Here is a 23,609-nt window from a genome sequence, read left to right on the forward strand (position 1 = left end):
ATATGAGTTTTTCTAACGGTATCAAATATTTCACCCACGTGCTACTGGTCACTTTTATTTATTTATATATTTTTTTTTTAATGTCAATTCTCCGTCTCCAGTTTTACTAAAAATGAATCACAGGATTTATAACCCGACAAACAAAAATAATTTTAGCAAAATTTTTTAAAACCATAAAGAACATTAACGTCCGCAGGCAAATAAATTATAATAATCGTCATCCGAGGGTTTTAATTTACATACATGAACATCAATACATATATAAATTTATAAAATACTAGATGAAGCTTCTCCAGGTGAATAATTTAAAGCGACTCTTGATGTTTAGTTGCTGGAAGCTGTTTCTCGACGGGTTGTGTTGGTCGATCTGACATTGAGTTTTCTGTGTTTACTATCAAAGCTGGTTGTGTATCACATATAATAGTGTAATGTTAACTTTGAGCTGATCGGGATTTTAGTAGTTAGCATACGTTGACGAAGGTTATTCAACCCGTCCGTTGGTTTGTTCTTATACCATCACAACACTTATATACACACTTAATACTTAACTATATATACTGGCCCCTTGGAATAACGGTTTGGGGAGAACTCGGACCTCTCCTTTCTGGTCAGGAGAGGTGCGTGCTAAGAAGGTACATGCTGGACATTCGGTCAGCCGTGCACAGTCAGTCGAAACATTGTCCTCAGCATTGTTTCTACAACTTGTTATCACGCGTGTGCGCGGATTTATTTTTATAGCTCTATCATCGTTTCCTTTTCAGTCCTTTTAATTTTTTTCAATCAATCAATCGCTTATTTAACGTCTTTTTTATTCGCGGTGTTTACTTTTAGGCAGTGTAGTGGGAGATAAATAATCGTCGATTATTGTAAGTTTAATTAATTAACACGAAAAAATTATTTAGTTTTTATATTTTGAATTTATAGAATTGAAAATTCTCTTTAGGATTTAGAGCAGTTCCTGATGCATCAGGAAACATGTATTACTAATTTTATTTTTATATATTTCAAATGACAGATGAAAATTTTTTATTTTTATTTGAATGTAATGTTCTATAGTAACGCGATATAAATTACTTAACATCTTTTATCCCTTTTATTAACGCATAATATTGAATAAAATATAAGTCAGTGATCGCGATAATACGCGAATCACCCGGGCGGTTCTAAATAGTCAAGTCTCACGATCTACATATACGTATATGTATATGTATATGTGTATACTAGTAAATTTATATTATTGTACAACATTGATTTACTTACACTCGAGTCTTTAAATTAAAATTCACTATATATTTATTACTATTCGAAGAAGGCAAATCTGTTCCGCTGGAATATTCCCTGTACCGGAAAGCTCAAGCGCATCTGCGTATTACAATTTTACCATTTGATCTAATCTTATCTCGATTCTATGTTATTATATAGCTATTTATTTTTTTTTCTTTATCTCTTATTCGCATTGAATTGAATTATTTAAATTTTTTTATTTATAGCCATAAATATATTCGTGTATAAATGTATTTTTATCGAGTATTTTATACTGTTATATTGACATATAATTCATTAATAGCCTTCATTTATGTTATATCTATATAATAAATTTATATCAAACATATCGTGAAAGAATTAAGGCGTGACGGCGAGACGACACATGCAAAACGGAGCATCGCAACTCAGGAACGCCAGTACCGTTACCGGACATTTATATATTAAAAAAAAAATATCAATAAAAAAAAAGAATGAGATAATATGAATTACGGTAGAAAATAATGAGGAGCTAAAAATAGTATATTATTATTATTATTTGCAATATAAAATGAAAACAAAAATTTTCTTGGGGCGAGAAAAAATTTTCCTGGAGCAAGAAAAAAATTTTTTAAGATGAAAAATCCTTTTTTCTGTATACAATTAAAAATATCGGATACAAAAAACATGAGTTAATAAGACGATTATTAAAAAAGAAACATTTCATCTTTTAATTTTTGAACTACCGGAAGTCCTGTTAAGAAAACATTAATATATAGTACAATCAGTTTAAAAATATGCATAGAAAACAAGAATGTTTTGGCTCAAGAAAAATTTTGCATTATGGAATGAAAAAAATAAAATTTTCTTAGGACTAGAAACTTTTTCTTGTCCAAAAAAATTTTTTCTTACTCCTAGAAAATTTTTGTCTTCACTTCATACTGTAAAAAATTTCTTAGGGCAAGCAAGAATTTTTTGCACCAAGAAATCTTTTTTTTCTGTGGGAGTTAAAATAATTAAAGGAGTAAACGAAATACTGCTTTTTTAAAATAATTTAGTGTTTTATTAACATATGTCCTTTGCTGGATTTTAATAATTGTATGATTTTTAATTTTTTTCAATTCGGGTTGTATATAAATATATGTCTAAGTCAGAAAAAAGTATATGAAAATATCTCAAGTTTGCTATTTTAAAAAAATATCAAATATATTTTAGTTACGGCATGAATAGAAAATAAAAAATTTTAACTACACTGTAACGACAATTTCAAATACGAGTATCGAATATTAATTACTATTGAATTTGTAGCTATTTGATATTTATAACGCAAAAAACATAATAGATTCTTATCATGCGTTGATAGTATCATTAAGCCATTTTTAAAAGATATTGTTTAGATGTTTACGTCTTTATTTCACATGCCACATATTTTTTTTTCAACGTAACAACTCTCGCAATGTACTTTTCGCGGTAAACACAATCATTTTTTTTAAACTCTTACTTTTTATAAATGTACCTTTTATTTATTATGTAATTGCGAAAATTTCGTCAAAGGATAAATTCTATTGCATTATTTGAGACATGATACTTAAAAAATATTTATTTTCAAGTACTTTTTTTTTTTGCATGTAGCTAATAAAAATAAATTTTAATGAAACTTTTTTTTTTTTTTTAATAAAATCGGTTACCTAATTTTAATTTACGATCGTAAATATAAATATTTTTTGAACCATAATTTTTTTTTGATTTCAGTGTGAAAATGCAAGTGACGACGAGTGTGTTACTCTGGGCATTGTTTACAATAGCCCAGACTGATGCAAGACCTCCAGAAATCGGTAAATATTGTTTTTTATTGTATGGAGAATTAATTTCATTTACACAAAAAAAAAATAATTGCGTACAAATACAATAATTTAATATAAAGAATTATAAATTTTCAAACATGCGTTCATATTTAATTTGAATCACCAAGCAACTAAAGAATGGAAATATAAATGATACTGAAGTTAGGCGACGTTTAATAAATTATGGAATTTTTTTTACAAAATGATGAACTATAAAAAAAAATATTTTAAAAAATTGCACTTATAGTTTTTTTAATTTTCTACATGTGCATATTTTCAGTTCTTTTTGTTTTTTTGTAAATTATTGAAATAAAATCTGAAAATTGCTAATTGTCTATTAACTTCAAGATCATAAATATTTCAATTTATAATAAAACATATTTTTAAATTACAAACAATTAATATGATAAATTTTTAATAACAATTGTACCAAATATTTCGAGTTATTTGAATTTTTTACCTTTTACATTTACATATTATTTAATCATTAAGCAAAAGACATGACATGAAACAAGTAAAGATAATAATCATAAAAAAAATTTCTTTTCTCTTGCAAACATTTTTATACCATAAATAGCATTTATAAATTTAATTTTAATTTTACTCAATAACTTAAAATTCCAATAAAAAAAAAAAAATCCTATCAACTTTACCTTATAATTTATAAAATTTCGATTGCATATCGATATTACTAAAGAAAAAAAAATAACGTAATCCACTTAAAATTACCGTTCGATAACGATAATCAAATTGCAGGTTCATCGGAAGTGTCTCGAACGGACGTGACGAAAGAACAAGTCGGTGATGCATTGCAGACAACAACAAAACCTCAAGACGTTGGAAGCAGCAGGTATAGAGCGTCGTCGGGTCGTACACGAAACATTTATGACTTTAATAATAATAATAATAATAATAATAATAATAATAATAATAATAATAATAATAATAATAATAATAATTACAATAACTTAAACCATAGTAATTTTACCCCGGGAATTATAAATAGTAATATTAAATTTAAATCATCTCGTCGCTCTCGTTTGCCAATTAATTGGATTAATTCTGATCCAATTACATCAACCCCAATACCTTTGCCCCAGACTAAAGAATCTGTTTATAAAAATCCTCGGATTAGAAATGAAAGTCGTTTTATTCATACGATTAGACTTAATCCATCTAATTCACTTTATCAAGACAAGCCAAAGACTAAAATCAAAACTACTCTTTTAAATTCTACAAAATCTTCTTCTACTGCTACTAAATTATCCACTAAAAATAATTATATTGTTATTAAGCCGAATTTATCTTTTACGATGATCAATTCAACGAAAACAAAACCATTGAGACTTAATAATAATAATAGAACTAATAATAATAATCATAAAGTCAATAAAACATCGGCTAATAACAATAAAAAATATTCGATAATTAAAAATCCCGTAATATCGACAGTTTATTTGAAGAATTGGCCAAACGATCCTCTCCGTAATACCCAGGATTTAATAAACTATCAAAAATATACATCACCTCATCCTACTTATTCAAATGTTGAAAATAGTCATGTTAATAATTCAAATCTTAAACCTGACAAACCAGTTTTATCGAATAATGATAAACTTACATTAAATTCATGGTCGTCATCGTCAAACTTAACTAATTACGAAGACCCGTTGTTACAACCTAGTGTACAGGAAATAATAAAGTGGCTTCAAATTCCCCCGTTTTCAACTCATCAGAATGTCGTTAGCGATCCAACGGTTGGGGACACAGTATCAAATACTTTTAAACCAAGTGTTGATTCAATTAAACCCGTTTTGTCATACGAAAATTCATATGTTAGTAACGACGAGAGTGCTAATGATTTTCATTTACCAGCTCCCTATTTAGATAAATTAGAAAACAATCCAAATATCCTTTATACTCTTGACACATTTGCTGTTGATGAGTTTCCAAGTCCACCAGAAACCCTCAGTAATAAAACTGAAACCTCAATAACTCTGGCGGATTCTTCAGTGGCATCGACTGATGCTCCAACTGAATCGTCAATCATTCAAAGGCCAGTCTTCAGGCCAGTGTCGGAAATAACTCAAAATACTGTCGTCCATATCATAAATCCATTGTCGAAGAAACCCAATGTGACAGTTAGTGAGGGTCAATTGTCTTTGAAGAATAATTCAAAAGTCCCGCCAAATGTTCACATTACATTTACGTCACAAAATGATTCTAATTCTGCAGAAACTTTAAAAGATACAAGTGTTGATAATTTATGTCCTACGATAACAATAAATTCAATAACTAAAGTTAATAATACTATTCAAAGTAAACAAGGTTGTACAGATCTTAATATTATAATTAACTCACAATTGCTCAGTACGCATACTTTTAATGGCATTGCGGATGGGGATGGGACGGGTGATGATAAACATGTTGATGGTGACGGAAGTTCCGTTACTTCGACTTTTTATCCAACAGAATTCGATTATTTATCATCAACGTCTGTCACTCCAAGTGTTACAGTGCAGTCAGATCCAGATCGTAATGACTTGTATGATTCCGCGGTTGTTAGTGACGATTCTGAACCTGAGGGACCTTACGATGTTAATCAAGAATCGAATGTTCTGATTGGAGACAGCGCACCAGGTGAGACAGCATTTTCGGATGATGTCGAAGGTACTGGAGAAGCTGCAGAAGGTGCAGATCCAGAGGTTGCTGGTCAAGTCGCTGATTCTCCTAGTAGTATTGCATCAGGTTCTGAGGCCGTTGGTCAATCGAATAGTGGATTCGCTGGTTCTTCGTTGAGTTCACCAGCTCGTCCTGGGCTTCCTAATTTAGGCAATCCATTATCTAATTTACCTGGAGCTGGTGGTAATCAAGGAGACAGTAATAGCGGTAACGGAGGTTCGACTTCGTTGGCAAATCTTGATGATGATGATTATGACGATGACGATTTCGAGTTCAGTCCTTCGGGTCTTGTCGAGAGCATATCTAATGTATTTACTTATTTAACATTTTTAAACCCTTTGAATTACGGAATCTTTAGTCTGGCAGCAGCTCCATTTGCAGCTTTTGCTGCGGGTCTTGTTGGTATGTCTGCTATATTCTTTCCCTGGGCTTTTGCAAATGGTTTAAATTTTGCACGAGCTGCTGATAAAGTAACTATACTAGTTAGACCAAGTTTTGAAGAGTTTGTAAAACAATCTATTAATCATTATCAGAAATTTCCTGAATGGAAAAGCAAACGGAAGAAGCGAAGGAGATGAATTATTTAATATTAATATTAATTTATTTATTTATTAATTTTTAATAATTACTTTGTATTTATTTATTTATGAAAACTATTTATTCTAAAAAAAAAAAATTATTTCATTGGAAAGTTTATTGTAGGAATTTTATTGGTGCATTATTATTATGAATAATTCTTTGTTGTTTTTAATTATAAAAAATTAAATGAAAAAAAATTTTGTAAATTATTTTGAAATTTTATTTGATAATAATTAAATTATTTTAATAAAAACAATAAAGAATTAATTAATTGATAATAATTAAACGTAAATAATTTAATTAGTGTTCAATTTCTGTACTTTAATTTTAAATATTTAAAAATAAGATTGAAATCTTTATAAATTTAAATAATAAATCGATATTTTTAAATTTAAATCTTCAAGTAATTATTTGAAATCAAACTAATAATTAGACAATAAATTTTTAAGTTTATTATTTTATAAAATAATGATATTGACAAATTTAAATTTTGAATCAATAAAAATTTTAATTTAATGACGTAATTATTAAAAATACAAATAATAATTATAAAATACTGAAATTCCTACAAAAAGTAAAAAAAAAAATTTACGTAATTAATTGATAATTATTCATTTATATTTATTGATAGATTAGTTTTGTTTGTCTGAGAATACGCAAGTGTAATAAAAAAAAAAAATTCTTAACATTTTAGGGCATTAACGCATGAAATTGTATTACTAATAAATAATAATAAAAATAAATAATAATAATTATAAGAAAAACTTTTATTTACTGTCATTTATATTAAAAATAAAAATAATAAATTTATCGGGTAAGTATCCATTTAAAAAATTATAAATCCAATCCTCTGTCCACTTAAAATATTTTTCTTTTATGCAAAAATAAATATAAAAAATTATGTTTTCAGGAACGAGGCTTCTGGTGCTGGTGTACGAAATTTTAAAGGCTATCAATACATGGATCAGTCTTTAAAAACCGTAGCAACGCAATTATTAAATGTATCCAATCCTGAAGAATTGCCAAGTTCGCCAGACAGCGGAAAATTACCTAAAATAGAATCAAAATTAAATTTATTGATACGTAAGCCAGATGACAGCATCCGAGAAACTTCTCCAGCCTATGAAATATTTAATGGCAATAAAAAAATATCAGAGACACACAGCTTTGGGCGACCCGCCAATTCAAAATTTAGTTTCTTCCAATTGAGTCATCCCGGCCAGGCAATGGCAATAACTGAAGAAGAGCTGGAACGTGAATTGGCATCAGCTCGTACGACGACACACAAAACACCAGTGACTACTGTCGGTGGTATATCGACTTGGATACTTTTAAATCCTCCCAGCACAACAGTTAAATCTTCAGTTACGTCTGCTAGTAATAAAAATCATCCCAATAAAACTACTGACCTAAAGACTTCATCATCTTCTGCTAAACCTCCATCAACTACCCCGAGAATTGAGACAAGTCTTAAGACAGCAGCTACAGAAAAAACTACACCCCAAGTATTTTCACCGATTGCCAATGCTTTGAAACAAACCACAGCAGCAACTGGAGCTAATAATAATAATAATAATAATAATAATAATAACATGGAAAAAATAACAATGATGGATTCAAACACGACTCCAAGAGTAGAAACAACTGACAGTTATAAATTAAAACCATCTGTTGGAGTTACAAATGCAACTAAAAATGACAATGAAGAAACAGCGAAAACTACAACGAAAAAAATAATACGTAATTCAGGTTCAGGATCAACTACCCCGAAATCGACGACTATAATAACGAAAACTACGGCGATGAAAGTCTCGAGACCAAGTTCTGCAAACCGACCGACTAAGCCTCCTGTTATCAGAAAACCATCAATTAAATCAAATAATACTAAGATCAGTATAAACGCAACATCAAAAATTGAGAAAGTTACTTTTAGACCCATTCAAATGATTTCAAATACTAAAAATTCTCAAGCTTCTAATTCAAAGCCCATGTTCGTAAGCAAAATTTCAGCGTCACTTTACACCAGTCCCGATACGACCGCATCAATAAATTCATCGGATATTATCAAAGATGAATTAAACGTAACTGATGTAAAAACAACGAAATCAAAGCCGACAAAAACAAATGTCTTGAAGGTACAACTAAAAAAACCAACTGACAGTCCAACGACCATTGAAATTGAACCGATTCAAGTGAGCGCTCCGGTGTTGACGATTGAAAAAGTCGACGATAAAAAAGTTTATGAAGAAAAAAATAGTGAACCAGCAAAACTGCAGGATCCAATTGATGTTAAATTTGATTTTAATCCCGAGTTGACTAAAATTATTGAGTCATCAACTAGAATATCATCTTCTTCATCTATTTCTTCTTCTTCTTCTTCTTCTTCTTCTTCATCGTCTTCTGAGTCGTCATTATCAACGACAACTAAACGACCTAAACATAAAAGAAAGAAGAATAAATTACGCCGACGTAAACCATCGACTACATCTGCCCCGATTTCTACATCAGTATCGATATCATCATCATCATCATCATCATCATCATCATCTTCATCATCATTATCTCCGATTTCAAGTGAAAATAATGAAGGTATTAATGAAGTTGAATCAACAGACGTTTCAATTCAAGAATCTAAAATTGCACCTGAATCAAAGGTGACCAATAGCAATAAAAATAATAATAATAATAATACAAAGAGTAATAATAATAAGAAGAAACAAGTAGCGAAACCCATCGGTACACAGATTTACAATTTCATAAGTAGAGAAGTAATGCCTAGTGTTGGAGTGATGTCTTTAGTTGGTCTTGGTCTCGGCTTAGCCTCTTACTTCCTTTATCCATTTGGAGGAACCATCGCTCGGAGGAACTACGAAGTTGAACCCAATTATAAATATAATATCCAAGAGTACGGTGGTAATTATGGTCTAAGTGAAGAAGAAGTTTTATCAAAAGTCTATCAAGGAATGAATAGTAATAATAATAATAATAACAATAATAATTATCATCATAATAACGCTAATAATAAGTACAATAATCCCGGCAGTGTTAAGAATCCGGATAAAAATTATTATAGATATCAAGCTTACGATGGTGCTTACACAGATTCTTATACGACACGAAAAAATACAGTAGTTGATTCACGTTTTTCAACTTCCGCAGTACCTGTTTACAGACCCGCACCGTTTTATGATAATCACAATAATCGTGATAATGAATTCAAGTATCCTGACTTACCCACTACGCCAAATTACTATGATAGACAAACGAAACCGCAGTTTATAAACAGTCAGTCAAATGGTGACCGTAAATTTGTCGTTGGTAATATTCCTAAAGAGTATCCGTATGATAATCAAAGACTTCCAGTAGTAACATCGACCTCAACAACGACAACTGAAAACACGGAGCAAACAGATTTTGAAAAAGAAATTGCGGAAAAATTGAATTTTGTTAAAAATCCGGTTACTGATAATTTTAGCAGCGAAAGTCAGGATAATAGTCATGGGATTGCCGAAGCCTCTGCTTTGAAAGCCGATGCTCCGCAGTATGATGATGTTGATATTACACCGACGGCGGTAGTTGTCGAACATGGCCCGAGAGCATTGAAATTTGAAACATTAAAGATTAGACGGAAAAGGGAATCAGTTATTCAGCAGATACCTGCTAGAAGTGAGACTGGAGATGCTGAGGAAGAAGATTTGAGCAATGAAATTTTGGATGTTATTGACTCTGTTATCACTACCGAGCAGATTGGATTCATGGGTAATGACAAAAATGACATTGGACAGAAGAAAAAAATAAAAGAGTCTAATAATGTCTTGGATAAAAACTCAAAAGATGAAATTGATGATTTGAATTCCGAGAATGCTGGAAGTATTAAGAATGAAACTAAAATTGAAACGAATTCGACGTTGAATGACGAAAATTTATCAGGAATGGATGTTACCGATGAAATGGTGACATTTAATTCAACGGATGTTAAATCACTTAATGGTACGGAAGTAGCGGATGAGAACGAATTCAATGGAACTATGGCTGATAGCATAATTCCTATTAAACCTATCGCGGAAAAATTTAATTTCTTTAACTTTGTTAAGACTATAGCTGAAGTTAAATTAAGGTTTGGGCTGACGATTTTGAAACATGCAAGTGAAAATTTCGCAAAGTATCTCGGTAACGTTCAGAAAAGATTAAATGGAGACGAATAATTTTTTAGGTTTTTGTTATTTAAATAAAAATTATTTTTTTAACTTTTTAACGAATTCATTTTCTGATTTTTTCGAGATAAAGTACATTTAGTCTGAGTAATTTCTACCCTGTCAAGATAATTTTGATTTGTTAAAAATATATTTAGATAAATAAATTCATCACAGGGAGTCAGGATAACCCAGACTGCAAAATGTCGTCTTGATAAATTCTGAATGAGTTCCTATTTATGATTTGGACGTCTCATCAACATCTTAAAGAAGTCTTTAAGAAGTTCTCAAGATGTCGAATGAGCCACCTAGCGAACTCAGTAAGGCGACTTTAAAAAGATTTCTCAAAGTTCTTTTTTCTGACTTCGTAAATAAGACTTCAGTATGAATTTACCATGACGTCTTAAGGAGCTCCTAATTTTGAGTTTATAAAGAAGTTAAAAAAAAGAATACATTTAGACGTCACAAAACTGACGTCTTATTTATGGAGTCTTCAAGAACTCTTAATTAAAAGTTCTTAAAAATGACACCTTTAAAAAGTCATTATAAGACTTCTTGAGGATGCCTTCAAAGAGACGTCGTAAAGCAGTCATTCCGACTTGAATGCTGTCTGGAAAAGTAAAAATCAGAACATTAGCTTTGATTTAGTTGGGCGTTTAGTCCTTTTATGGGAACTTTACCTTGTCCTGACTCCTTGTGATCTATTTATTTATTTGTTCAAATTTTTGGAAGTGATACAAAAGATTATTATAATATTTAGACCTTTTTTACCATAAAATTGAGTATTTTTAGATCATAACTCAACGATTACACATTGGAAAAATAAATTATTTATGTCGCATATAAATATTATTCTTTGAAACGGACAAAATTACTCAGGTTGACTGTAATAAAATGAAATTTTAATATTTATTTCATTTTGAATCCAGAATTAATGAAAATTATTGTAATATTTTATAAAAATAAAATAATATTTATAAAAATAAATCGTGTGCGAAGAAGTAGAAAAATATTTAAATAATTTTTTTTCGAAATTAAAAAATTCGTATCTAAAAAATGAAGAAAATTTTATAAAATTCGTTAAAAAGTTAAATGACTGATTAACCGCATTCACGAGTTTTAAAATTGTGTGTTGCACGAATTGCCAGTTTCTTAAATATATGTATTATAGTTTTTTTTACCATTTAAAATTATTTTTTTTACCTTTATAATTTTTTATAATGATAAATTTTTCTCCTTCTTTTGGTTTTAAGAAAAATTTATGTCTTCATAATTATTTTCATTGATAATTCGCATTTATAAAAGGAAAAAAGAAAAAACTATTTCTTTCAGTATTTGGGGATGGATGAACTATATGTTAATAAATGATTCAATAATTTATTACATTGTAAAAACATCATAAATATATGATATTAATAAAAAATAGATGCTAGATTTCAGTGTGTATCTTGTAAATAAAATATATAAATAATACAAATAAAATAACAATTTTTATCTATAAAAGTTTTTTTTTTCATACGTACAAAAAATATTTTATAAGTGAAGGATTTTTTTTTTTTAAGTAAATAATTTCTAAAAATCAATCATCTAAAATTAAAAAAATTATATTTATGACATCGATACTTTTATTTGAAAAAAATATATTAACTATTGAATAAATAAATATCATTTATATAAATATATAACAACAGCTATTATAAATAATAAATAAATAAATAAATAATCCAGACAATAATTGCTGACTACAAGAATAATTTCTACTCTCATAAAATATTTAATCTGGACCCAGACATCTTGAATAAATTATCCCGTAGCAACTCGATATCTTACGTCATCCGGATAAATTGTAAGAACATTTGATCGTTTTTTTCTTCCCAGCATAATTGGCAGCATCATACCCATGGTAGCAGGTAACATGCCAGCACCAACGGCCGCAAGTACCGCAGCATTAGAGGGTCTACTGACAGTCTGTCTTCTTAACGGTTTTTTCATAATAACAGACAATTTTTCGGCAGCGGCAAACTCTTTTTGGCTTTCGTCAACAGTCTTAAATGTTTTCTCAACCTCAAGTAGTCCTCCGTGCGACGTTGTTGTGTTGGTGCCATTAAGGGAAGGCAGGACAGTCAATCTTACCTAAGTTTCATATTAAATTTCACGTTGAAATTTTACAAGAAAAAGAAACAAATTTATTAAAAATTTCAATCCAATTTTAATTTAATTGGCATTGATAATTATCCCCAGCACAGACATCAATCACGTATCGTTAACTGATGATTATATGCAATCAATCATGTGTAATAAATAAGCGGAGTAGTAGAAAAAAATAAGTTAAGAGAAAAAAAAAGTAGTAGTAGAGTAAACATACATACATACATACATAAATTTTTATTTATATATGTATATAGAAGCGTAGCGTGCTGATGTTATTTAAATTGTACGACCAACCTGTCGTTTAGATGTCATCACAGGTACTACAGAATCATCCGGATCCGATGTATCTTTAGATACTTTACGTGTGGTTCCGTTTGCTGATTTAATAGCGTCGTCCAGTGAATCAAATTTCAATGATCTTTGACGCGAGTAACCGCGATTTGTTGATAACAATACCCACTGACCGTCTCCATTCGACGGATATGTCGGTGGATGATGATTTTCATACTCATATTGACCCGTAAAGTATGAGGGTTTGTGGGGTCGTGAAAAACCCGGTTTTTCATTCAATTGGTCGTATTTATTCTTGTGGTAATTTGGTCCAGGCCAATTGTTATTGTTTTCTTCATTATTGTATTGGTCATGGTAACGATCATTGTACGGTGATGAAGAGACACCCGATGGTTTTGGTAGTTGGTCATATTTGTCCCAATTACTTGTTGGGAAATTTGATGGTCTGTTGTCGGTAATGATGTCACCAATTATTGGATGATGATTGTTGTCATATGACGAGGATGGTCGTTCTGGAGGCCATTTTTGAGCTTGGGTTGAACTTGGTTCGTAATGTTCATTTGGGTATGGTCGGTATGTTGGTTTTAACTGTTCAGTTTCGTATTCTGGCCAATTTGGTTTTGGTTTATCATACCTATATGTAATAATTAATAATCAATAAATGAAGAAGAGGAAAGGGGGGGGGGGAAAAACGGGTACTTAAGGAAATACTTTTCGAGGACTCAAATACGCTACATCTTTTTATTTTTAATGATATTCAAAGTAAACAGAAAAAATTTTCAGTTGTCGTTGAAAAAAATTTCATTTTTGCGGGCAAAATAGGTACCCTTTAAAAAAGGTGACAAAAAATTAAATTTTTTTTTCTAAGTATTTTACATAAAGAAAAATTGTATTTTACATATAATTATTGGATACTAAGGAAGAAAAAAAAATTTTTTACAGTTTTTATCATAAAACAAAAGTCATTTTTTTCGACCGAAACTCGATTTTTAAAAAAGTTTAACAAAAAAAATTTTCGTTATAAAATTTCTGGGGTATCCCGTTTTGCCCCCATCCCCTAAATATTTTTTTATCGTTACTAAGAATGATAGTTTTTTTAGTTACTAAAATAAGTAGGTGATAATTATTATTTTAAAATTAATTTTAATTACCATGGTTTGTTGTTAGAGTAATGAGGTCGTGAAGATACGTAATCTGGTGTCCAGGGTTTTACTACACTGCTCGGTTTGTCCCATTTATTTGTTTCTTGCCATGGACGTTGTGAATTCGTATTTGCTTGCCATTTTGATATTTTACTTTTCGACCACGGAATCGCTTCTAAAGTTACCCAACCACTACTATCTCGATCGTCGTTCTGATTTCCATTGAAAAATTTATTTCTTTCTGATGTGTCATTGAAAGTCTATTTAAAAAAAAAAAATAAATTTATCTCCATATTTTTTTAAATTTCAGTATTGATAATTTTTCCATAATTCAAACTTAAGATTTTTTATTTACATTCTAATGGTGACAACTTGGAAAGTAATTTATTTCCCTGTTAATTATTTGAATTTGCAATAATTTTCAAACCAAAATATTTGGAAAAATTTTTAATTTTATCAATAAATATAAATATTTTTAGCAATAAATTTGAAGTACCTGTGAGTTATCAATAGCATCAGTAGTTCCATGGATCGTTACCGAATCTTCGGTAGCAGTTGAAACTTCAGAACTATCATCACCAATTTCCAGTGACAATTCAGTTGGTTTAATTGAGTGATGTAGATACCCGTAATTCTTGTCAGTCGAACTTTTTATTTTACTGGCATATTCGTCAAGAAACTTGTTTAGCACGTCCGGATCGAAGGTAGAAGTCTCAACAAACGAGTTTCTCCGATCGTGATTCGCTTTCAGCGTATCTCGGATCATTGACTCATCATCATGAAAAATAGCCCGCGATTTTTCTTGTCCATCCTTCCGGATAGCTCCAAAAAAATTAGTATCCGACGTATTTTTTTTGTTATTACTGTCATTTTGTCTTACAAGATAACGTGTGTCTGCACGTGATCCCTGAAAAACCAGGAATATCAAGAGCAGGATCAGACTCAAGTCCCTCAATGACATTTGTGTGTAAAAAAAAAATAATAAATTTATACTGATAAAACTTTTTCGATCACAAATCACTGACCGGGAACTAAAAGAAGTTACGATCGTCTCTTAAGGGTACACGCGTGTTACATAAACAATAACAATAACAGTAACCATGCAGCAATGACCTCCACTGTTGAAGGTCTGAGATGGCTCTGGGTCTCGGTCTATGTCCCCGTTTGCTTTTAATCCAGATCCCCACTTTCTTGTACGAGTGGTCCATTTTCTGTCTTGCTTTCTCATGCCTAGCGATTGTGTCTCCGTAAAATCTAACTTGAAGAGAATTGCAAGAGATTTAACAACAACTACAGTAACAATTACTCAAAACTCACTCTCGTGTCACTTAATTATAATCTTTATTTAAAATCACGCCATTCTTTTACTCTATTTTTTATTTTTTCGACTATCATTTTTTTATTTATTTATTTTCTGCTCATGATAAATTGACTTTTTTTATAAACTTTCTTAGGTGAGATTAAATATAATGATTATGATAAGTGATCAGTGAGTGATATAATTAGTTTGAAATGATACAAACTTTTTTAATGCTAAAATTTAATGTGACATACAAAAATATAATGTAGAGAATCGTCATCGTCATGGTCTAATTACTTGAATGCCAACTAGATATTGTAAAAATCTCTTATTTGACTTCGGAGATATTTGTTTGCAAGAGAAGTCGTGAGATATTGTATCGTGAGATTTTTTTATGTCTTATTCTATCGTGTTTGCTTGAATACACCCACTTGCATTAATATATAAAAGATGATCATGCCTCTGCATGTGGTTTTTTAATTGTTTTTTTTTAATGTGGATGCTACTTTCACCTTTCAATTTAATCGTTTGATTGGAACTGGTTTGTCAGATAGGTGGACTAATAATAGAATAAAAATGTTTATTTACTTTTTTTTTTATCAACATATATTACTTCGCGATAGGTGAAGATCATATTTCATATTCGAATTTACATTTTTTTTTTTAAATCTACACTGAGAAAAAAAATAACTTTTAGAAATATTGTATATTCTTCTTACAAGAAATTAGGCTATTGAAAATTATTAATCTGATATATTTTTGATGCGAAAATTTGGAGATTTCATTCGATTTCATTTTATTAATCGGAGAAATCCGAGATTAGCTCCATAGTGGGTAGAAATACCGTTTTGGACACTTGAAAAATTAAAATAAAATAATTTGTAAAAGGCGCAATGACATAATTAGTTTTCAAAGTGTATTTAAATATACTTTAATCCCACTATTAAAATGGACATTTTATTTTATACTTCTTCAATTATGTATTAAAATAAAGTATGAAATGTCTAAAAATGGTACAGTGGCCATGGTATTTCTACTTTATGCTGATCTTCCTTTTTTTTGGAGGACAGTAAATAAATTTGTATTTTCTTCTATCCAGAAAATTATTCTTCAACTTACATATAATTAATAATGTAATAATTTTCATTGATTTACTACTTAAGGGGATACGCTACCGGACCTCTTTCTCACACTCAGAAAAATAAACAGGACTGTCTTTGTTGCACTCGTAGAGTAAATGAGAATTTTAAAACAATTTTTCTCGGAGAAGAATTAGAATTTTTGAAAATACGAAATTTCTAGCTCTTTGTTAAGGTTTTAAAAAACGCTAAAGACTCTCTATTTCAGATTTCCAGTGTTTGTCCGTGAATTAAATTGTATTGAAAATCGGTTACCGTTACCCCTTAAGGAAATGATTATAAAGTTAGAAGAGAATTAACAATTTTCGGGCTTTTTGTTTCAACAATTTAATTAAAAAAAAAAAATATGCATGTGTAGAAAATCAAAAAAACTATAGGTGCAATTTTTTGAAATAAATTGTTTTTTCAATTTATCGTTTTTAAAAAAATCCAAAAATTATAAGACTTCGGCAAACTTCAGTATCATTAAGAAAATGTTTTTTCAAAAGTTAATTTCTTTTCAGTGCATGTATAGTTGATGAATACTCAATTTTTTTTTTCAAAGTTGCGCGCTAACAATTTTTAATTTATTCAAATAAATTTTATTATTATTCAATAACGAAGATAATTTTTTATTGGTTTAATTTAATAAGTAGAGTAATCACTCATTGTTCAGACAATTTTATATAAAAAAAAAAAAAAAAAAAAAAAAAAAAAAAAAAAAAAAAGTTTTTCTATAAAAAGTAAACTAATAAAACTATTTTAATATTAAATTCGTATGTATGATTTGTTATATTTTTATTTATTATATTTTAATAACTCGACTTTCTCGTATAAATTCATTTTCTCTCTCGGATGCACTAGTGAGTGCAATTTCCCTGGCAATGATAATGTTCAAGAATTGATACAAGTAATATCATACGTATATGTACATATATGTACAAATATATAAAGTAATATCTCTGTGACAATTTCGAGATAAATTTAATCCTTAATTTTATTTTTTCCTTATTTTCTTTTTCTTTATGCGTTTGAACAAGTAGGGCATATTTATGATGGGAGAGAAAGAAGAAAAAGTGAAATCTTATTCATAGAATCTTACAATTTATACTATCTCGTCGTCAACTACAGTGACTTTACTTTGGGCACGCACTTTGAACTCGCTTTCTGTACTGGATCTGCGTATCTAATAACTAAAATTTATTTACATCCGGAAAGTTTTTATTTTTCACAATAACCGGCAATTATTATTAAATATTTTCTTTAAAAATTTTATAAACCGACTTTTATTTTATTTATTTACTTTTTATCGTTACAATTATTATGATTATCATTTTAGATCATAAAAAATGATTTAATAATTTTAAAAATATGTTTAAGTATAAATCATGATTCACGACTTTTCTTTTCCCATAATAATAATTTTAGTATTAGTTTGGCCGAGAAATCGACACAAAGTCATCGCGATGATCTTTGAATTCTTTGTTTTAAAACTCAGCAAAACTTAACTTTAATTTTTATATTTTACTTCCGAGAAAATGATAATCATTAATAATATTTTTAAAAAATTAATTATCAGTAAACGGATAAAAATAATAAACAGCAAATAAATATTGGATTAAAAAAAAAATTTTATTGTATAGTTAAATAAAATTTGTTTGATATTTGTATTTAATTTAAAAAATCATTAAAATTATAAGCAATAATTGTTTAGTTGTTGTTCAATGTACTGTTTGGCCTACTCGAACCTAGGAATCAGGTCATACCGCTGTTATTACAGCAAAAAAGATCTCAGTGGTGCGAATGCTACTTTCATTGTCGGCCAATCCACTTACTTTGATGCTGCGATTGCTATAAGAAAACGATCTTCTTTATTCACACAACCAAGTAACGATTTTTCTGTTCGACTCTGATCGATAACAATAAAATATTAACAAAGATAAAATATTAAAAATAAAAGTAACGAAACAAAGAACACATTTACATTTTTAAATCTTTAATAACAATAATAATAACAACAAAAAACTTTCTAGCGAAATTTAGTAGAGTTGACCTGGTTCCAAGTGTTTGATGACCACTTGTCCTGTTTCCTATCTTCAAACAAAAATCATTTCCTTAACTCTTACTAGTAAAAAATAAAAAAAATGACTAATTACTTTTTTTTTCATGTACTTTTTCCTTACTTTATTTATTTATTACTTTTTTTTATTCAGCTATGAGTTAAGATGTCACTGCGTGATACTACAAATATTGTCAACTACTGGAACTAAATGTTTCTTAAACAAGACCGATGACTACTCTTTATGTCCATGTACTTATAGACATAAATTTATATTTTTTTAATGTCAGGCAATTGGATGTCGACGACGATTAAGACACATTATGTGTCTTTCGATGAGCTTCACGCTTTTTAGAAACCACTACTTCACAAAGAATAAAGATGCGAGAATACATGAGACACAGTTTAGTTCTTCAGTTCATCTAACGATAGAAGGATTGTCTTTTTTTTTTTTTTTTTTAATAACGTAATTTTACATGTGTACTTTACATATTTACTTGTTAACAATATCATTAAAAATTTTTAATAATTAATAGAAACCGGTGGTCTAAATAAGAAAAAAAAAGTTATTAATAATAATGTTAAGTATGAGTCAATTAAAATTTTTTTTATATTTGGTGTTAATTAAAAATATAGTATGCATTGAAAATTCATCTTCATTTCCCATATTAACAAATAGTTCAAAAGTGTCTGGAGTAAAATACAAAAGTTTTTTCCCAGAGTCAAATTCAACAAATTCCAGTAATTTACATGCTGGTAATAATAAAGATAATTCACCTAAAAAAATAGTGACACAAAAAATGAATTTAAAATTATCATCTGAAAATAAGGATAGTGATTTTCGGCCAAGTGTTCAATTAGCAACAATAGACAAATTGCCAGCAAATGTTGATGAAAAAGAATCACAATTAACTACAGTTAATTTATTACCAAGCAAGTCTGTGATTCCCATGACAAGTGTAGTCTATCATCCAGTGTATGAAACTCCAGTGAATGCTGGAACGGTGTTGGTACCTATTCTACCGTCGGCAAAGCAGCCGGTTAAATTTATTTACGATTATCAGAGACAACAAAATAACCAACAGCTGCAACAGCAGCAGCAGCAACATGATAATGAAAGTCCTGATGGTTCTGATGAAAGTAATAATCCATACCATCAGCTCTACGGTGAAAGTTATGTTCTCTTCCATCCGTCAGCCCAAGATACAACTTATGCTTCACATGATGGCTTAGATAATCATCACCATCAATCGAGTCATGAAGATCTATCTGACAATAATAAGCCCGATGATAATAGACAAGAAGATAATGATGAGGATGCGGATCATGAAACTCAGCAGAATCATAATTCACATCCATATCAAATTATAAACTATCAAAGTCCTTCCGAACATCACATCCCGCCAGAACAAGTTAATTTACAGAATCAAAACCAGCCGGATCATCACGAAATTCTTAGCGTTCCAGAAGTTCCCGGTCATCATGAGTCTTTTTCAGATACTTATGAACGGCATCCAAATTTGAATAAATTCCACTATCACCATCACTATAAATTACCAGATTCTACTTACGAAATAACTTACCCACAAAAAACTCAGTACATAGCAATGGACCCAATGCCTTATCATTATCAGTATGTTGTACCTGAAAGTAGTGAAATAGAAAGGCCGGAAATGCATCCGTACTATCATAATTATTATCAGCAGCATCATCAAAGTCCTGTTCATATCCACCACCCGGAAGTAGTCATTGATAAACCGGAAGCTGTTGTTTATTTGACATCGCATCGCGAGACCTCATTTACCCGCACTCGAAAGTTTCCTTATAAATATTATCAGCCCCACGAGCAGGGCACTGAGGTCCATTTACCCGATCAAGGATACGCTGTAGCGCCACAACACAAACGGTAAAGATTCACTTTTTTTTTTTTTAAACCGTTTAAAATATAAATTTATGGTATCGAATGTATACGTTTATTTATGATGACGATTAATAAATTGTATGTTATGTTTAATACATCCATAAAGGATTTCACCTTGGAACAAGATTTTTCATCTGATCGGTGCCTTTTTACCTCTTGGGCTTCTTATTGCTGCACTTAAACAGCCCAATGTCGTTAAGATTGATGGCAATACTTCGTAAGATGAATAAAAAATTACTTAAGACGTTTTTTTTTTAAATCTTTTATTATTATATTTATTTAATTTTATTATTATAATATATTATATATCGTTAATGTAAAATCACAGCAGTAATTTTATTTTGACATTTTATCAGGCAACCGAATATTGTATTATCAAAAGTGCGGGCCGTTCATCTTCCGGTTGAGCATAAAACATCGCTAGAAAGTTATGAAGAAGAAGAATACTACAAAGAAACAAGAAATAAATATGAAGATGAAGATGAATACAAAGATGCATGCGAGAATAAATCAATATGTGAAATAATTTTACGTGGGGCCAATAAAAATGCGGATATACTCAGTACTCTTCTTTGGAATTTGGAAACCAAGTATGTAATAAATTTTTATATTGAACAAAATTAATCCCCATGGAATAAACATTAATATATTTAATGTCACAAATATTTTTAGGTCGACTGAAGCTGCGAAAAATAATGAGCTTGAAGAAATAGTTGCTGCGGTTAAAAAAAAAGATTGTAGTTTTATAAAATGCTAAAAAAGGAAAAGTAAAAAAAAAAAAGTTGTCGATAGAATTTTTATTGACTTAATTTCTAGGAGTGTCACCAAATGTGGAATTTCGTAAATTACTTTTATAAATTACTAGAGACAAACTTGCGGTGTGATTACTAGTGAGTTTGTGTGTGAAAGTATTAAGTACAGTAGGATAGTTAGAAAAAAAAAAGCAAGAATGACTAAACTAAAAGTGTTAAATAGGAAAAACCCTTTTATGTCCCATTCATTTCTCTTTTATCATACTCACTCTTTCTTTCTTATACTTTTAACTTTTTTTTTCTTTTTAGTTTTTTATTTTAATCTTATTTTTTATCATTCGTTTATATTAGTCTTGACTCGAGCGCCAGTGAAAGTAGTCTCAAGTGGGTCAGACTTGTGTGCCAGTGTGGCCTGAGAATTCGTTCTCACTTATCCGGCATCACAAGAAGAGCTCGATTATCCCATCTCTTTAATGTATGAGTCTATACATGTGTAAATATACTGTGACCTCTCAGATGAGACCGGAAGCACAGGTCGGATACAAATAATTTCTCACCTTACTCTCGAATAATCGATTTCATTATTTCATTAACTAATTATGCGTTACACGCCACTAAGTCTCGTGCAGTATTTCATTTTTCATTCTTTATTATTTTATTATTAATTATTCTTTGCTTTGTTAATATTGTAATTTAATGAGTTTATTTACATGAATGTTTAGTATTAAAAAATAATTATGATGATCTATGTTTATATTTTTTTAATTGATTTCATTGTTTAATGAAACACATAAATGTATGATTAGTCACACATTAGAAAGTCATGATGACTGGAAATACGAGCGATTTAGGTTCCATTTAAATGAAAAATTCCGAGGATCTGACCACGGAACCGGTCCATGCGGTTAGTCGATAGTAGAAAATTCCAGACGAGTTTTCACCAATGTTTACATATCATCAATAGAGTTTGCATTTTTTTTTTTTATTTTATATAGAAAAAAAATTATTTGATACTATTAATTATGTTATAAGTATCAGTATGAGGTGAGTATTTATTTTTATTTATTTATTTTTTTTTTTTTTAGAAAGAAGAAAATATTGGTAATGATAATGAGCAATAAATTATAATGTAAAAATTTTTTTTAGGGTAAATTGAGATAATTTAGTTGAATTTAATTTTTCGGGTCAAATAATGGCATCTTAAAGTTTTCACTTGTATTCAAAGAAAGAATTAAACGGCTTGATTGTCTGAATTAAATAAATGTTTTTTATTTTTTTTGTTAAATAAAAAATTTTGCTTCCTCATGATATGAATTTTAATACGTATTAACTTTAATTTTTTTTTAATTATATGGATATAAATATTTTTATACATATGAGTAATTATAGTTACAATTAGTCAAGGTTAAAAATTATTGAGTATAAAGAAATAAAATTAATGAGAAGTGTGATAAGAAATAAATTAAATTATTTTTATATATTTTTTATTGGTTTTTAATTATGAATTTTATAAACTGATAAATTCTGGTCTTAATAAATAAATTTCTAAGACTATGAAAATTAAATATAATTTATAAGAGCATAAACAGAAAAAAACAATGTTTTGGTGCAAGAAAAATTTTGAACTATGAATCAAAGACAAAAATTTTCTGGAGACGAAAAAATTTCTTGGCACAAGAATTTTATTCTGGTCTCAAAAAATTTTTGTCTTCGATTCGTAGTGCAAAATTTTTCTTGGGACGAGTAAAAATTTTTGGCGCCAATAAATCTTTTTTTCTGTGTACTCTTCAAAGGAAGAAATAAAGAGCTTAATATTTTTTTTTTTTAAGAAATAAAAAATTCACTCTTTTATGATATGTATTAATACACGTTGTTAAGGTTAGTTAAAAAAAAAAACATATATTTATATATATATATATTTATATATATATATATATATATATATATATATATATATATACATATATATATATATATATTTGTTATCAATTATGATGATAAGTAGTCAAGGTAAAAAATTGAGAATAAAAAACAACCTTAATGAGAATAAGTCATAAAAATTAATTTTATGATAAGTATAATAAAAAAATAATTTCTATAAATATTTTTTATTGTTTTGTCAATCTTGATTTCAATAAACTATGTACGATAAGTGTAAATGTCAATAAATAAATTATTAAAACTATGAAAATTCCATACAGTCCATTAGAGTCAAGGAAAAGAGTAGGCTTTCATGAGAATCACACAATGGATACGAAAAAAAATAATCAGTCCTTGAGGATCAAATGAAAGTGATAAAACACGTACGTAGGTGTTTGTCTCGTATAAATTATTA

At 29.1% G+C, this 23,609-nt stretch overlaps 2 protein-coding genes across 2 annotated transcripts; one reads left to right on the forward strand and one right to left on the reverse strand.

Moving 5' to 3' along the window:
• Positions 1-483: 483 nt before the first annotated feature.
• Positions 484-11,975, forward strand: LOC130670544 (myosin-G heavy chain-like). Its single transcript, XM_057473962.1, has 4 exons — positions 484-866; positions 2,995-3,077; positions 3,843-6,345; positions 7,258-11,975. The coding sequence occupies exons 2-4, from the start codon at positions 3,002-3,004 to the stop codon at positions 10,550-10,552; spliced, it is 5,874 nt and encodes a 1,957-aa protein (XP_057329945.1). The 5' UTR covers positions 484-866; positions 2,995-3,001; the 3' UTR covers positions 10,553-11,975.
• A 71-nt stretch (positions 11,976-12,046) lies between these two features.
• Positions 12,047-15,285, reverse strand: LOC130670184 (uncharacterized). The gene is made up of 4 exons (XM_057473436.1): positions 14,621-15,285; positions 14,134-14,384; positions 12,986-13,616; positions 12,047-12,673 (listed from the first exon to the last, which is right to left on the reverse strand). The coding sequence occupies exons 1-4, from the start codon at positions 15,083-15,085 to the stop codon at positions 12,344-12,346; spliced, it is 1,677 nt and encodes a 558-aa protein (XP_057329419.1). The 5' UTR covers positions 15,086-15,285; the 3' UTR covers positions 12,047-12,343.
• Between the last annotated feature and the right edge of the window lie 8,324 nt (positions 15,286-23,609).

The sequence above is a fragment of the Microplitis mediator genome, chromosome 6 (genome assembly GCF_029852145.1).
Source record: "Microplitis mediator isolate UGA2020A chromosome 6, iyMicMedi2.1, whole genome shotgun sequence".
NCBI lineage: Eukaryota > Metazoa > Arthropoda > Insecta > Hymenoptera > Braconidae > Microplitis > Microplitis mediator.

What these genes read in the sequence shown, in the direction of transcription:
- LOC130670184 (XM_057473436.1), bottom strand. Translation starts at nt 15,085, where the DNA reads ATGTCATTGAGGGACTTGAGTCTGATCCTGCTCTTGATATTCCTGGTT. An exon ending in TACTCTAACAACAAACCATG is followed by an intron (nt 13,617 to 14,133) that starts GTAATTAAAATT and finishes TATTACATATAG; the next exon opens with GTATGATAAACCAAAACCAA. An exon ending in TGATGACATCTAAACGACAG is followed by an intron (nt 12,674 to 12,985) that starts GTTGGTCGTACA and finishes TATGAAACTTAG; the next exon opens with GTAAGATTGACTGTCCTGCC.
- LOC130670544 (XM_057473962.1), top strand. Translation starts at nt 3,002, where the DNA reads ATGCAAGTGACGACGAGTGTGTTACTCTGGGCATTGTTTACAATAGCC. An exon ending in TGCAAGACCTCCAGAAATCG is followed by an intron (nt 3,078 to 3,842) that starts GTAAATATTGTT and finishes ATCAAATTGCAG; the next exon opens with GTTCATCGGAAGTGTCTCGA. An exon ending in CGGAAGAAGCGAAGGAGATG is followed by an intron (nt 6,346 to 7,257) that starts AATTATTTAATA and finishes TTATGTTTTCAG; the next exon opens with GAACGAGGCTTCTGGTGCTG.